Here is a 14625-nt window from a genome sequence, read left to right on the forward strand (position 1 = left end):
AGAGGGAGGGTGGGGTGAAGAGGGAGGGTGGGGTGAAGAGGGAGGGTGGGACCCGGAGGAAAGAAGGAAAGGGGCTGTGATCGGGATGCAAAGTGAATAAATAAATTAATTTAAAAAATACTTACTCTGGGGGCTGGAGAGATGGCTCAGCAGTCAAGAGCACTGACTGCTCTTCCAAAGGTCCTGAGTTCAGTTCCCAACAACCACATGGTGACTCACAACCATCTATAATGTGATCTGATGCATACTGTATACATAATAAATAAATCTTTTTTAAAGTATTTTTAAAAAATGCTTACTCTGAGAACGGCTCAGGGTCACAGTCTTGGTTCAAGAATCCAGACTGTGTCCCTGACTGGTCAGGCTTTGCTAAGCTTTCCCTAACTTCCATCTATCTGAGTCTGGTATCCAAGTGGTCAGTGCACAGCTATTCCTGAACCCAAACATTTTGTTTTCTCTTATAAATGAGATTACTATAGCTTGGTTCTGGGAGATGGTTCAGCAGGCAAATGCTCTCTGGCCACACAACCTGATATCCAAAATTCAATCACTGGGACCCGTGATGGAATCTGGTGCTACTAAGGAGAGAAGGATGCCAGCACAAGACAGTTGGCTGACAGCTCCTAGGCCAGCTAGCCTGGAGGACTCAGCACAAGGTGGCAACAGAAGCAAGACAGACCCTGCCCCAACGAGGCTGAAGGTGAGGACTGACTCCTGAAAGCTGTCCTCTGACCTCCACAAGTGCATTGTCCTTAAGGTCAACATTCTGCTAAATGGCAGAAATGCTAGTGGAAGTTAGGAAGTTCCTTGTTTCCAAGTGTTGGCACAGCATACCTTTAATCTCAACACTAGGGAGGCAGAAGGAGGCTGATCAATGTGAGTTCGAGGCCAGCCTGGTCTACAGAGCGAGTCTCAGGACAGCCTTGTCTCGAAAAGCAAAACAAACAAAAACCAAAACCAAACCAAACAAGCAAAAAAAGTAGAGAAAAGAAAAGTAATCCCTCATTACCCACAACCACACTGGCGAGGGCCCTACAGAACACTCTCGGCTTCTGTGCGCGTCATCCCCAGCACCACACACAAAAACTTGAATGCTCAAGAATATTCAGTGGCTCCTATTGTTCAGATTAGACATAAACTCCGGCTGGGCAGTCTAGCCCTTTGGCTGCCACCTGCTCTTCTCTCACAAGCCCAGCTCTGCTCTCTCTCCTTCATAAGTCTAATCCCACAGCAGTCCCAACAACAGTGCTGTCCAGAGCGCATCCTGAATTTCCAGTCTGCCAGGGACCAAACGGCCTGTGGCCGACCCCCACCCATTCAGCATCTGCAGCAAACATCCTGTTTGGCCACTCACTAGGCATGCAAGGCATCCGGCTTAGCCCTGAGAAGAGAGCGATCCGATCCTGAGATAACCACAGAGACATCCTGCTTTGCCTCAACTAGGAAAACCCCTCGCCCTGCAGATGTTCCCGGGGCTCAACCCCAGAAGATTCTGTACTTTTCCATTACCCTCCTCGCTCACCCCCCCGCCCTCCCTAAAGCAGGTTTTAAAAAGCCTGCCCTTACCCTCAATAAACGGCTCTTGACAAGCTACTGTTTCCTTGAGCCACGCCTCTCTCTCGCCCATTACTTTATCCACAGGTTGGGACCCCCCTCAGCCCCCCAATAACTCGACCAGCCGGACTGGTTATGTGGCGCCCAACGTGGGGCTCGAGGTGCGGGTTTCTCCCCGAAAGGATTAAGGGACCGGTCCACAGGATTTTTCATGACCAGCCGAGCTCGCCCGGCCGGCCTCGTCATTAGGTGAGTCATCCGTTCGCAAATCTCAAGAATGGGCCATTCGCTGTCCAAAGAAGCAAAGAGGCTTAAAGGACGTACGCAGAGAGAGGGGTATTAGGGTAAAAAAGAAACATTTGATTGAGTTTTTTGTTTTTATTGACCAGACCTGTCCCTGGTTCATGATTGATGGACCTACTATTCATTCTGAAAAGTGGCAAAAGGTGGGGCGTGAGCTTAATGCGCTTATCCAAAAAGATGGTAATGCAGCGGTGGCGAACAGTATTTTTTCTTATTGGGGCCTTATACGGGACATAATTGAGTCCGGCAAAAACGACAGCGGGCAGAGGCAACTCCTCTCCGTGGCTGAACTCTGCCTGCGCGAATCTCTCCCTCCTTCTCGTGTTCCTTCCTGTTCCTCTTTACAGGGTTCCTCTCTTACGCTCATTGACATGTCCCCCGACTCTGTTCCTCCTGCATCCTCGAAATCTTCAGAAAATCCTTCCCCTGCGCCCGTTTCTGATTCTTCCACGGCCCCCCACCGTCTTTACCCTTCGCCTCCCCCCCTCCTATGAGGATCCTATCTCAACCATGGATTCTTTTGCGCTCTCAGCCTTTTTTCGTTGGCCATATTCGGGCTCACTCCACCCTGTCTGGGCCTCTGACTACACTTAATGCCCAAGTGGACTCAGCCACGCGCCCCCTGCTTTCAGGGCTGGCCATTCCATCCGCCACCGACCCCGTTGCTATGGCCAGGGAGGCTCACGCCCTCCACCACCTTAATTCCCAAAGCCTTCGCCACATGTTCTCCATCACTCGGGAACAAGCCCGGGCTATTGTTAAAGAATGCCAGGCATGTGTCACCTTTCTTCCCGAGCCACATACCGGAGTCAACCCTCGTGGCCTCATGCCTGGACAGGTCTGGCAAATGGATGTTATTCATTTTTCCTCTTTTAAGAAACTTAAGTATATTCATGTGTCTATAGATACTTTTAGTGGATTTATTTGCGCCTCTCCGCACGCTGGAGAGTCTACTAGAGATGTTATTGATCATGTTTTGTATTGTCTTACTGTTGCCCCCAAACCCTTTACCTTAAAGACTGATAACGGCCCTGGATATACAAGCTCTGCCTCCAAGTCCTTCTGTGCCCAACTGCAGATTAAACATGTTACGGGGATACCTTACAATCCCCAAGGACAAGGAATTGTTGAAAGGGCCCACCAGACACTTAAAACAATGCTTAATAAGTTACAGTTTTTCAAAGGAATCCTATATCCCTCTACAGCAGGGCCTCGCCTGCTTCTCAATCATGCATTGTTCGTCCTAAATTTTCTACAAAAGGATGATCTTGGCCATTCGGCGGCCGATTGCCTTTGGCACTCTTCCACCTCCTCCACCTATGCCAAGGCTTTGTGGAAGGATCCACTGACCCACCAATGGCATGGACCCGACCCAGTTCTTATTTGGGGCAAAGGTCATGCCTGCATTTATGATCAGGAAGAACAAAATGTGCGCTGGTTACCTGAGCGCCTAATCAAACCTTTTAACCCCCCTCCCCCAGGGAACACCACTGAGGAAAAGATGTAATTGTGCTCTTTTTCAGGACCATGATCTTCGGTGTGCTGGTCGTTTTTTTACATTGCCTCTGCCTCTTCCCGCCTGCCTCCACTGTCCCTTCATATGACCACTGGCCTTATGCCGTTTATAATTTTACCTGGGAGATTGTTAACCAGGCCAGTGACGTTAATTCCTCCTCGACCCTGGGTGCCAAACCCCATTGGCCCGTCCTGCATGTCGATCTTTGTGCACTTGCCCTAGGAGCTAGTTCCTATTGGGGCGTGGAGGATATTTTTTGGCCTACAACACAGTCCAAGGCGCCCGAGCTCAAGTCCTTTTCCCGTGATGTCGGAGGCGCCGACCCAGGCTGTCACAATGATTTAGAGTGGGTCACGCTTCACAAAATTTTTTCTAAAGAGGGAAAGGTCTATGGTGGAGGCATCTATGTTTGCCCAGGTTTCTCTCACTGGCTCTGTCATGATAACCACCGCTGTGGTGGGGCCCAAGATTTTTACTGTGCCTCTTGGGGGTGTGTTGGATGTGTTTCTCCCCCTCCCCGCCCTTTTACGAGGGTATTGCTCTTCTTTCCACCTTGCTCTTTACCAATGTTACCCCCACCCTCACCGGCCCAGCTCCCGACAATCGCATTACCCTCCAGTCTGTTTCCGGCATAGGTACTTGCCTCCTGGGTCCCCATATGCTCCCTCCTCTTCCCCTCAACGGCGTTTGCGCCCAGACTGTCATCCCTGACCTCTCCCTCCCCTACATTCTCGGGCCAAATAACACCCATTTTGCTTGTTCCTCTGGTTTAACCCCGATCGTCTATGCCCCTACCTTCCTTTCCTCCAAAGACTGGTGTGTCCTTGTTATTCTTCTTCCCCGTTTTACTGTTCATGACCCCGACTCATTTTTAAATTTTCTGGAGGGGGGAATTTCCCTAACCCTAACCCTGCCTCCCCCTGGCTTACTACTCTTCTCCCCACCCTGCTCGGGCCCCTCGTTGGTGTTCTCCTTCTATTATCCTTTGGCCCATGGGCTTTCAACCATCTTACAGGGTTCGTTAAAAGTCAGGTTGAAGCTGCCCACCAAGAATATCCAGGTTCACTACCACCGCCTGGAGACTGAGGACCCAAATGAGACTTCTATTACCACCCAGGAGATATCACCTACGCCTCAGTCGGTTACCTATGGGCGGCCTTTACAGTTCCCGAGGATGCAGAACGCTGGATGGCGAGCCTGGTTGTGCCCTCGGCGCCTTTGGTAAACCTGTGCAAGCCCTCCCCCATATCTTTTGGCCTGAGCCCACCTTGACCTGACCCGCGATAGTGCCTGGTAAGTCAGAGACGGAGCGATCGAATAAGTCTCGGTTATCAGACGTCGGTCGGTCCTTGGTGGGAGGACAGACCATAGGCGTGGTAAGATTGAGCATCGATCCTCTAGCAGGCTCAGGCCATCTCGAGGCCCCCTTTCCTTGGGAATTTGGCCGGTCCAGAATAACTGTTGTCCTGAAACACTTGGACATTAGTGATTCTCAAATATACCGCCATCCTGTAACAATGACTGGTGACCTCCTAAAGGTCACTCGCTGGGCTGTAAGGTCTTCCTCAGGCCAAAGTAAACAAAAAAGGGTGAGATGCCAGGGACCAAACGGCCCGTGGCCGACCCCCACCCATTCAGCATCTGCAGCAAACATCCTGTTTGGCCACTCACTAGGCATGCAAGGCATCCGGCTTAGCCCTGAGAAGAGAGCGATCCGATCCTGAGATAACCACAGAGACATCCTGCTTTGCCTCAACTAGGAAAACCCCTCGCCCTGCAGATGTTCCCGGGGCTCAACCCCAGAAGATTTTGTACTTTTCCATTACTCTCCTCGCTTAGCCCCGCCCTCCCTAAAGCAGGTTTTAAAAAGCCTGCCCTTACCCTCAATAAACGGCTCTTGACAAGCTAGTTTCCTTGAGCCACGCCTCTCTCTCGCCCATTACTTTATCCACAGGTTGCGACCCCCCTCGGCCCCCCAATAACTCGACCAGCCGGACTGGTTACCAGTCAGCATACATCTCTTTCCACTCCATCCCTGCCTGAAAAATACTATCCATCTAGATGGTTTTTATATTTAATTGTTGGTTTATTTGTTCTAGACAGGACCTCTCTATGTACTCCCAGATAGCCTGGAGCCTGCTATGTAGACCAGGCTGGCCTTAAATTCATAGGGACATGCCAGCCTCTGCTTCCTGAGTGTTGGAATTAAATGCATGCACCACCATTCCAGGGCAAATGCTTTTTTAATGCAAGATACATATGTATTCATACACTTATTCATTGTGTTCTGGATACAAAAATACAAAAGCTGAAGTTCTGCTCCTCATACACATACACAAACACAAGTTTTTGTTTTTGGCTTGCTTGTTCGTTTGTTTCTCTGTGTAGCCTTGGCTGTCCTGGGCTCACTTTGTAGACCAGGTTGGCCTCAAACTCACAGAGATCTGCCTGCCTCTGCCTCCCGAGTGCTGGGAATACAAGCATGGACCGTTGTACCCAGCTCTTGTTTTTGTTTTTTGAGACAACACCAAACAAAACAGAACAAAACAAAAAAGCCATGGTAAGCAGGGCGGTGGTGGCACATGCCTTTAATCCCAGCACTTGGGAGGTAGAAGTTAGGTGAGTTCAAAGCCAGCCTAGTCTACAAAAGCAAGTCCAGGACAGCCAAGACCACATGGAGAAGCTCTGTCTCAAAAAACAAACAAACAAACATGGTGGCCCATTCCTTTAATACCAGTATTCTGGCGGCAGAGACAGGTGGATCTCTGTGAATTCAAGGCCAGCCAGATCTACATAGCGAATTCCAGGACAGCTTGTCCTACCTAGTGAGACCTTTTCTCAAAACAAAATATACAATCAAAAAAAACCCACACATCTTCATGATGTTTTCTTATTAATAACACTAAAAGCTGAAGAAAACTAATAAATTGGGCAGCATCAAAATTTAAAGCCTTGGGGGCTGGGGAGATTAGTTAAATCGGTAAAGTACTTGCATACAAGTGTAAGAGCCTGAGTTCGGATCCTCAGCACCCATGTAAAAAGCTAGCTGGGGAAGCAGAGACAGGCGGAACCTCTGACGCTGGCCAATAGAGCTCCAGTTTTCATGAGAGATGCTGTCCAAAATAAAGGGAAGTGGTTGAAGAAGACACTCAATATTGATCTGCATGTGTGTGTGTGTGTGTGTGTGTGTGCACACGCGCGCGCGTTGTGTTACAAAAGATACTGGCAAGAAAGAGATAAGAGGGCTGGAGAGATGGCTCAGTGGTTAAGAGCAGTGTCTGCTCTTCCAGAGGTCCCGAGTTCAATTCCTGGCAACCACGTGGTGGCTCACAACCATCTATAATGGGATCTGATGCCCTCTTCTGGCCTGCAGGTGTACATGCAGATAGAGCACTCATATATATTAATTAAATAAATCTTGAGGGGGGGGGAAGAGAAGCAAGGCACAGTGGCACTCTCTGGTAGTCTCAGCTACTGAGGAGGATAAAGTAAGAGGCTCTTTTGAGCCCTCAGGGTTCAAAAACAGCCTGGACAAAGACAGTCAAGAGGATCAGGAGTTCAAGACCAGCCCCAGCTGCCTAGTGAGTTGTAGGCCAGCCTGGGCTTCAACAGACCCTGTCTCCAGCTGGGAAGCTGACTCAGAAAAGGGCCTGCCAAACCTCACTCTGATCCCCAGAACCCACCTTAAAAAGCCAAGAGTGTTTGTGATCTCATCTCTGGGGAAGCAGAGACAGACAGGTCTTTGAAGCTTGCTGGCTGCCAGCTTAGCCTACTCAGTGAGCTACCCTGGGTCAAAAAAGTAAAGTAAGGGCCTGGGGAGACTGTACAGTGGTTAAGAGTGCTTGGTGCCTTTCCACTGGGCTAGGGTTCAATTCCCAGTATCTACATGGTTCCTCACAACTATCTGTAACTCCACTGAGGGGATCCAACACCCTCTTCTGGTCTCTGTGAGCCTCAGGCATCTGCATGGGTCACAGACATACACGCAGGCAAGACACCATACACATAAAATTAAAATAAATAAATCTAAGAATTATATCTAAACGTAAGGTGAGCAGTGCCTGAGAAACAACATCAGAGGCTGTCCTTGTCCGTATTCTCAAATGCACATGTGTGAGCACACAATGAACAAAAAAAACAAAAACAAAACAAACAAACAAAAAACAACAAGAGTGACGATAATAATAATTTGGGGCAGGTGAAGTCACTTGCCACCAAGCCGGAAGACCTGAGTTCAATCACCAAACCACCATGATGGAGAGAATAGACTATTGAAAGTTGCCCTCTGACCTCCACGCTGTGCCTCAGCATGTGCATGCACACACAACAAATAAATGTAATAGTAATAATAACTTTAAGCATATACTGCAAATCAGAACTTTGTTGTGTCAGTAGCAACCTCGCAAATGTTGTTCTCCGTGTGTCTTGATCTCTGTGGTGTCTGGGGGTGGGGGGTAGGGGGCGGAGCAGGGGTTGATATGCGTGCAGATACCCAAGGAAGTCAGAAGAGGATGTCAGATCCCCCTGGAGCTGGAGTTACAGATGGTTTTGAGCCACCTGAGTTCTTCTCTTGACAATGTGAACTTGAATGTCTGGCCAGGCTGAGGTGGTGGGACAGTCCAAAAATTAAACAAAAAGAGGAAGAGTAGGGCTGGAGAGATGGCTCAGTGGTTAAGAGTGCCGCTTGCTCTTCCAGAGGTCCTGAGTTCAACCACATGGTGAGAGCAACCACATGGTGGCTCACAACCATCCATAACATGATCTGATGCCCTCTTTGGCAGATAAAGCACTCATATACAAATAAAGTTTAAAAAAAAGAAAAAGAGCATCATATTAAAAAAAAAAAAAGGAAAAATAGAACACTTAAGCACGACGTAGGTTCGAATCCTCACTTCAACACGGGTTTACTGTGTAGCCTTGACTTAACCATTCTCCCTCTCTGACTTTTCTCACCTGTAAAATAGATGTGTTTCTGGTTTCCTCTGAGTATTAGAAATTGTGAGGAATAGTTGAGTCAATGGAATACCCGAGTTCCGATTACTGCAGAGCCACGGGGAGTGCTCTGAATGTTGCTGCCAATGATACTAAGACTCAGAACTAGTCCCACCAAACAGAGGCTCAGCCCTTGGCTGGCCTGAGTATTCGGACATGAGGATGCATGGGACATGGTCATAGGACCACCCAGCTCTGGCTACCGCGCTACAGAACGGTGGAAAACCCTTACAGCATGCACTCTGGTAACCTGACACCCGACTGACACATTTCCTGGCAGAGGACTGTGGAGGGGAAAAGAGTAAAGTGCCGACCTAAGCAAGAATCCCTCCGCTTTCCCAAACCTCCTAGGCCTATTCCTGTGAGCCCCAGATCCTGAGAAAAGGCTCGCCCCGGTGAGCCTAGTGGAGATGAGCTAGGACATCTCTTTGAATAGAAGGGTGGGGCCACGGACGGATGGTTCCTTCTTGGGACTCTTACCTGGGGCAGCAGGACTGGAGGTAGGCGGGTATCCCCATGGTTCATACGGAAAAAGTGAGGTGGGGTAAAAGACGGGGGAACCCCACCCGTGTGCCTGTGGAAGGGACTGCGGCCCCTCCAAAGCTCGTGGTTAACCAGCAGGGACTGACTTTGCTTCGGATTTTGAAGTCCTCCTGCTGCGTCGTGGGCCAAACAGGCTGACCCTCAACCTAAGACACACAAACCCACCCCCAAGCTTGGGCCAGGCTCCTGCAGGCGCCCCTGAACATCCAGACACTGGGATGCCCAGGGGATATCGGTGCGGGGTGGGAGGGGGGCGGCTCTAAAAACTAGGATGCTGCAATGGGACACTGAGTGGCTTTGAGCTGGCGGCCCAGCACCTCTGTTAACCTGGTCCTGTGCCTCTCCGCTCAGGAAGAAACTTTGGGCTGGCGTCCCCGCTCCCGGGCCTCGCGGGGCCCACTCACCAGCGCACCAGCTGCCAGCGCTTCTCCCCCGGCGCCCGGCGGCTCGCCATGCCTCGTCCGGCCGCTCCCTGCGCTGCGGAGGCGGCTCCAGCTGCGGCAGGGCCAGTGCCCAGCGCGCTGGCTGCCGAGGGGACAGCCTGAGACCCAGCGGCGCTCGTCCTCCCAGCGGCCGTGCGCCCCACCCTCAGCCGGCCCTCGGGGTCACTGCACATCTCTGCAGCAGCGCGTGGGACCGCCCAGTCTCCGTTGCCTCTTTCCAGCCCCATTGGCCTCACCCTGACGAATATCTGGGTCTCTTTGGAGCACCAAGCCAGGAGTCAGGTTTTCAGAGACCTATAGGCTCGCTGTGCTTTGCCCCTTTAAACAGTTTGTTCTACTTATCATAAACATTAAGCATTAAAAAAAAAAAAAAAGCTAAACTCAATCTTAAGAGCCTGAAATAAAGGCGGCTTATGTCCTGTGAACGATTAAAATATTACAATACAGCAGTAATTCAAGCAGTATGATGACAACAGCTTAGACATTGCCCACCCTGGGCCAGCCCCACTCAGTCAACCTCCCCGCCACAAATTCCTTCCTGGAGAAGGGTAAAGACTAATCTGGCTGATCCGGTCAGAGACTCGAGGCAACTCAAACCTGGTCTAAAGGAGCTGTTAGAAGCGTCCCTAGAGCCAAGAAGCATTATAGTTTTGTTTTGCTTTTTTCTCCTGTAATTCCAGGTTTCAGGAGGTAGAGGCAGAAAGGTCAGAAGTTCAAGGTCATCCTCATCTACGTACATAGCCAGATAAAGGCCAGCTTGGTATACACAACCTGTAAAGGAAGGAAGGAACACACAACGCGCCCTCCCCGCTCCTCCCGCCCCCATCAAAGATGAAGAGGAGGAGGAAAAGAAGCTGGGAATGCTGCATTCTCCCAACCCACCAGCTTCCCATAGTAGGACAAAATCTGTTTTCCCTTGTTTTTTTTTGTTTTTTTTTTAAAGATTTATTTATTCATTATTATGTATACAGTGCTCTGCCTACAGGTACACCTATAGGCCAGAAGAGGGCATCAGATCACAGTACAGATGGTTGCGAGCCACCATGTGGTTGCCGGGAATTGAAGTCAGGACCTCTGGAAGAGCAGGTGGCGCTCTTAACCACTGAGCCATCTCTCCAGCCCCCTTGTTGTTTTTCTAAGAGCCTACCTAAACTGGGGAGGAGGGGTAGCACACACCTTTTATCCCAGCAGAGGCAGGTGGACCTCTGTGAGTTTAAGGCCAGCCTGGTCTACAGAGTGAGTTCCAGGACAGCCAGGGCTGCACAGAGAAACCCTGTCTTGGGGTGGGGGGAAAGGCAGGTTGCCCTCAAACTCTTGGTAATCCTCCTGCTTCAGCCTCCAAGTGCTGGGATTACAGGCGTGCTGAGAAATCCTTTGGGTTTACAGGAGAGAAACTGCAGGCTGAAGTACAAAGTCTGGCTGCCCCGTGAGCTCCTAGAACTAACCTCCCTGGTGCAGACCTTGGTCTATGTGCAGAGGCGATAGAGAAAACTTCGGTGGAGGCAAAGAGCATGGAGTTCAGTAGTGTTTGCCCAGCATATGCAAAACCAGCTCGCCAGCAGGGGTGCACACCTGTAGGAGGCGGAGGCAGGAGGATCACAAGCCCAAGGGCATCCTAAGAGAGAGAGAGAGAGAGAGGAGAAAGAAAGGAGGAGGAAGACTAGAGAAATTGAAAGCTGGGTGTGATGCCTTTAGTTTCAACAACACTCAGGAGACGGAGACACTGAATCACTGATCACTGTGCAGTCAAGACGAGCTCTGTCTACATAGTGAGACTCAGTTTCAAGCAAACAAACAAACAAACAAACAAAATATTTCCCCCAGGGATTGACATGTGCGTCCATAGGTTCCCCCTCCACTATTCAATAAAAACCAAGATTACAAAAATGGCCTTGATGGCATGGGCATGCGATGCTGGATACTTGGAAGACTAAGGCAGAAGAATAGCCTAAGGCCAGAAGTTCAAAGCCAGCCTGGATGACATAACAAAAGGTTTTTTTGTTTGTTTGTTTGTTTGTTTGTTTTTTAATACCAAAATTCCAGCTGGGTGGTAGTAGTCCAATGCCTTTCATTTCAGCACTCAGGAGGCAGAGGCAGGCAGATCTCTGAGTTCAAAGCCAGCCTGGTCTACAGGCCCCCAGTCTCAGGGGGAAATTTCCCTAAATCCTAAGGGATTCCCACACCCAAGATTCCCACAGCATGTCAAGTAAGCAGTGGCAGGAAGACAGGAAAATCCACACACCCTTATGTAAACGCTGCAGGAACACCATACACAGGAAAGAGGGGGAAAGGGAAAAGACAGTGGTTTGGAACAGGAGTTGTCTAGCATGGGGCTGACAATTCCTTCTAAGCGTACGTTCTCTAATCTTGTTCAGTAAAGATAACATGCAGACTAAGGAAGCCCAATAGAAAGTCTAAAAATCACCTCCAAAGTATCACCGTGGGTGCCAGCGTGTGGCGTGTGTGGGTGTAGTTATTCTGTCATCTCGGCACTCCGCAAGGGTGAGGTAGAACGGTTGCCTGGAGTTTGAGGCCGATCTGGGCTACTTTAGTGAGTTCTAGGCCAACCTGGGCTGTGGTGAGAGACCCCGTGTCAAACAAAAAGGGCTGAAGGTGTAGTTCAATTTGATAAAGTTCTTGTCTAAGGTGCACAAAGCCCTGGGTTCAATAAATAGTAAGTACATAAAAGGGGCCTCATGGCTCAAGTGTGTAATCCCAGCATCTGGAAAGCTGGGGCAGGGTGATCAGAAACTCAAGGCTGTCCTCAGCTACATGGTGAGTTGGAGGACAGCCAGGGATGCAAGAAACCCTGTGACAAACGGAAAGGCAGGGGAAATGACAAGGGAAAAAATGGGAAGAGAAATTAAAGATAAAGAAGGCTATTTTGTTTTGTTTTTCGTTTTTTTATTCCACGTGCATTGGTATTTCGCCTGCATGTGTGTCTGTTTGTGGGTGTCAGATCCTCTAGAACTGGAGTTGAAGACAGTTGTGAGCTTCATGTGGTTGCTCGGGAATTGAACCCAGGTCCTCCAGAAGAGCAGCCAGAGCGCTTAATCTCTGGGTAATCTCTCCAGCTTGGGAATTTTAGGGGTTTTTTTGTTTGTCTGGCTGTTTGTTTTTTTGAGACAGGTTTTCTCTGTGTAGCCTTGGCCGTCCTGGACACATCTTGTAGACCAGGCTGCCCTCAAACTCAGATATCTGCCTGCCTCTGCCTCCAGAGTGCTGGGATTACAGGCATGCGCCATTTCTTCTGACTGGGGATTTTAGTTTTTAAATATGAATATGTCCTACTTTCGTGGGAACACGATGACCTGAATTCAAATCTTCAGAATCCACTCACAAAGCTGGGCATGGCCACATGTGCCTATAACCTGATGGCTGCAAAGACAGGAGGGGCACTGGGACTTGCTGGCTGGCGACCTAGCTGCAGACTCAGTGAGTAAAGCTCCCTCAGGGGAATCAGGCAGAGAGTGGTAGATACCCAACGTCCTCCACTGTTCTCTACACAATGCACATCTGCACACAGGACTGTATACAAAACATAAAAACAGACACACAAAATAATTATCTTCAATATGTGTGTAATCACACATAATAAGTGGATGGTGAGATTACAGTAGACTCTATCTTCTTTGCTGAAGATGTAAAAACAAACAAACAAACAAAAACCTCAAGGACTGGGGAGATGGCTCAGTCGGTGTGTGGGCCAAATGCTCGCTTCACAAGAGTGAGAGCCTGGCTTTGGTTTGCCACCTCCCACGTAAAACCTGGTGTGGCGGTGTATGTCTGTAACCCAGTTATGAGAAGCTAAGACACATCCTGGGGGCTCAATGGCCGCTATTCCAACTGAAACAATGATCTCCAGGTTCAATAAGAAAACCTTTCTTCAAAAATACAAGGTAAGCCACACGCCTTTAATCCCAGCACTCAAAAGGCAGAGACAGGCGGATCTCTAAGTTTGAGGCCAGCCAGTGCTGCCTAGAAAAACCTCCATCTCAAAAGAAAAACAAAACAAAACAAAACAAAAACACTGAAGTAGGAAGTGGTGCACCTAAAGGAAAATGTACATTATGTGTAAGAAAGATAATGGAAATTGGGAAAAGAAAGACCATATTTACTAGATCACCAAGGACTGGGAACCAGTTGTCTGAGACGAAGGAAACTGATCTAAAACTGAGAGATAGGCAGTTAGACCCTATAGGATCCTATAACTGGACCTCAATCAAGTTAGCTCCAGAGGAAAGGGAATGAAAAAAAAAAACAAAGTAAAATGGCATACATGTGTGAAAATGGAAAAAGGCAAGGTGGGAGCTCCTGATCCCCCTGCCATGAATAGAGGAATATGTGGACAGGGTTGGAGCAGAAGGAGTAAGTCCAAGGCTCAACTGTGATGTCGTATACAATCACTATCACCATCATCACCATCACCATCACCACCATCACCATCACCATCACCATCATCACCATCACCATCACCACCATCACCATCATCATCATCACCATCACCATCACCACCATCACCACCATCACCACCATCACCACCATCACCATCACCATCACCATCACCATCACCACCTTCACCACCACCACCATCACCATCATCATCATCATCACCATCACCACCTTCACAACCATCTCCATCATCATCATCATCATCATTACCACCACCTTCACCACCATCACCACCATCACCATCACCACCACCATCATCATCATCATCACCATCACCACCTTCACCACCACCACCATCATCATCATCATCACCATCACCACCTTCACCACCACCACCACCATCATCATCATCACCATCACCACCTTCACCACCATCTCCATCATCATCATCATCACCATCACCACCTTCACCACCATCACCACCATCACCATCACCACCACCACCATCATCACCATCACCACCTTCACCACCATCTCCATCATCATCATCATCATCATCATCACCTTCACCACCATCTCCATCATCACCATCACCATTACCACCACTATCATCTCCTGTTGATAAGACAGTGGTTCAGTATTGACCTGAGGCTTAGGAAAACCTGGGCTGAATGCATCCAAGTCCTTGCACACGCTGACTATCACCGATATGGTGCTTTCAGTCACAGCTGGGTTCATCTCTCTGGGAGCCCTGTTGATGCTGAGGTTGTAAACTTACTTGCCAGGACACTAGGTGGACTAGGGCTGTAATCCCAGCTCTGCTGCTTCCCACTGTTGTTTTGTGTAATCTCCCTTCCGACTCCTTTTCTCCACCCTCAGATA

The 14625-nt window shown here is 49.2% G+C and overlaps 1 protein-coding gene across 2 annotated transcripts in view; it reads right to left on the minus strand.

Moving 5' to 3' along the window:
* RAP1GAP2 (RAP1 GTPase activating protein 2) overlaps positions 1–9389 on the minus strand; it is a 238502-nt gene extending 229113 nt beyond the window's left edge. For both annotated transcript variants that reach the window (XR_014783449.1, XM_084802775.1), the window contains exon 1: positions 9313–9389. Coding sequence is in view for 1 of the 2 variants with exons in the window: in XM_084802775.1 (XP_084658901.1) it covers positions 9313–9362 (50 nt within the window). In the remaining variant the exon portion in view is untranslated. The remainder of the gene's footprint in view (positions 1–9312) is intronic.
* Positions 9390–14625: the final 5236 nt, after the last annotated feature.

This window comes from Acomys minous (genome assembly GCF_964271855.1).
Source record: "Acomys minous genome assembly, chromosome: 12".
Taxonomy (NCBI): Eukaryota; Metazoa; Chordata; class Mammalia; order Rodentia; family Muridae; genus Acomys; species Acomys minous.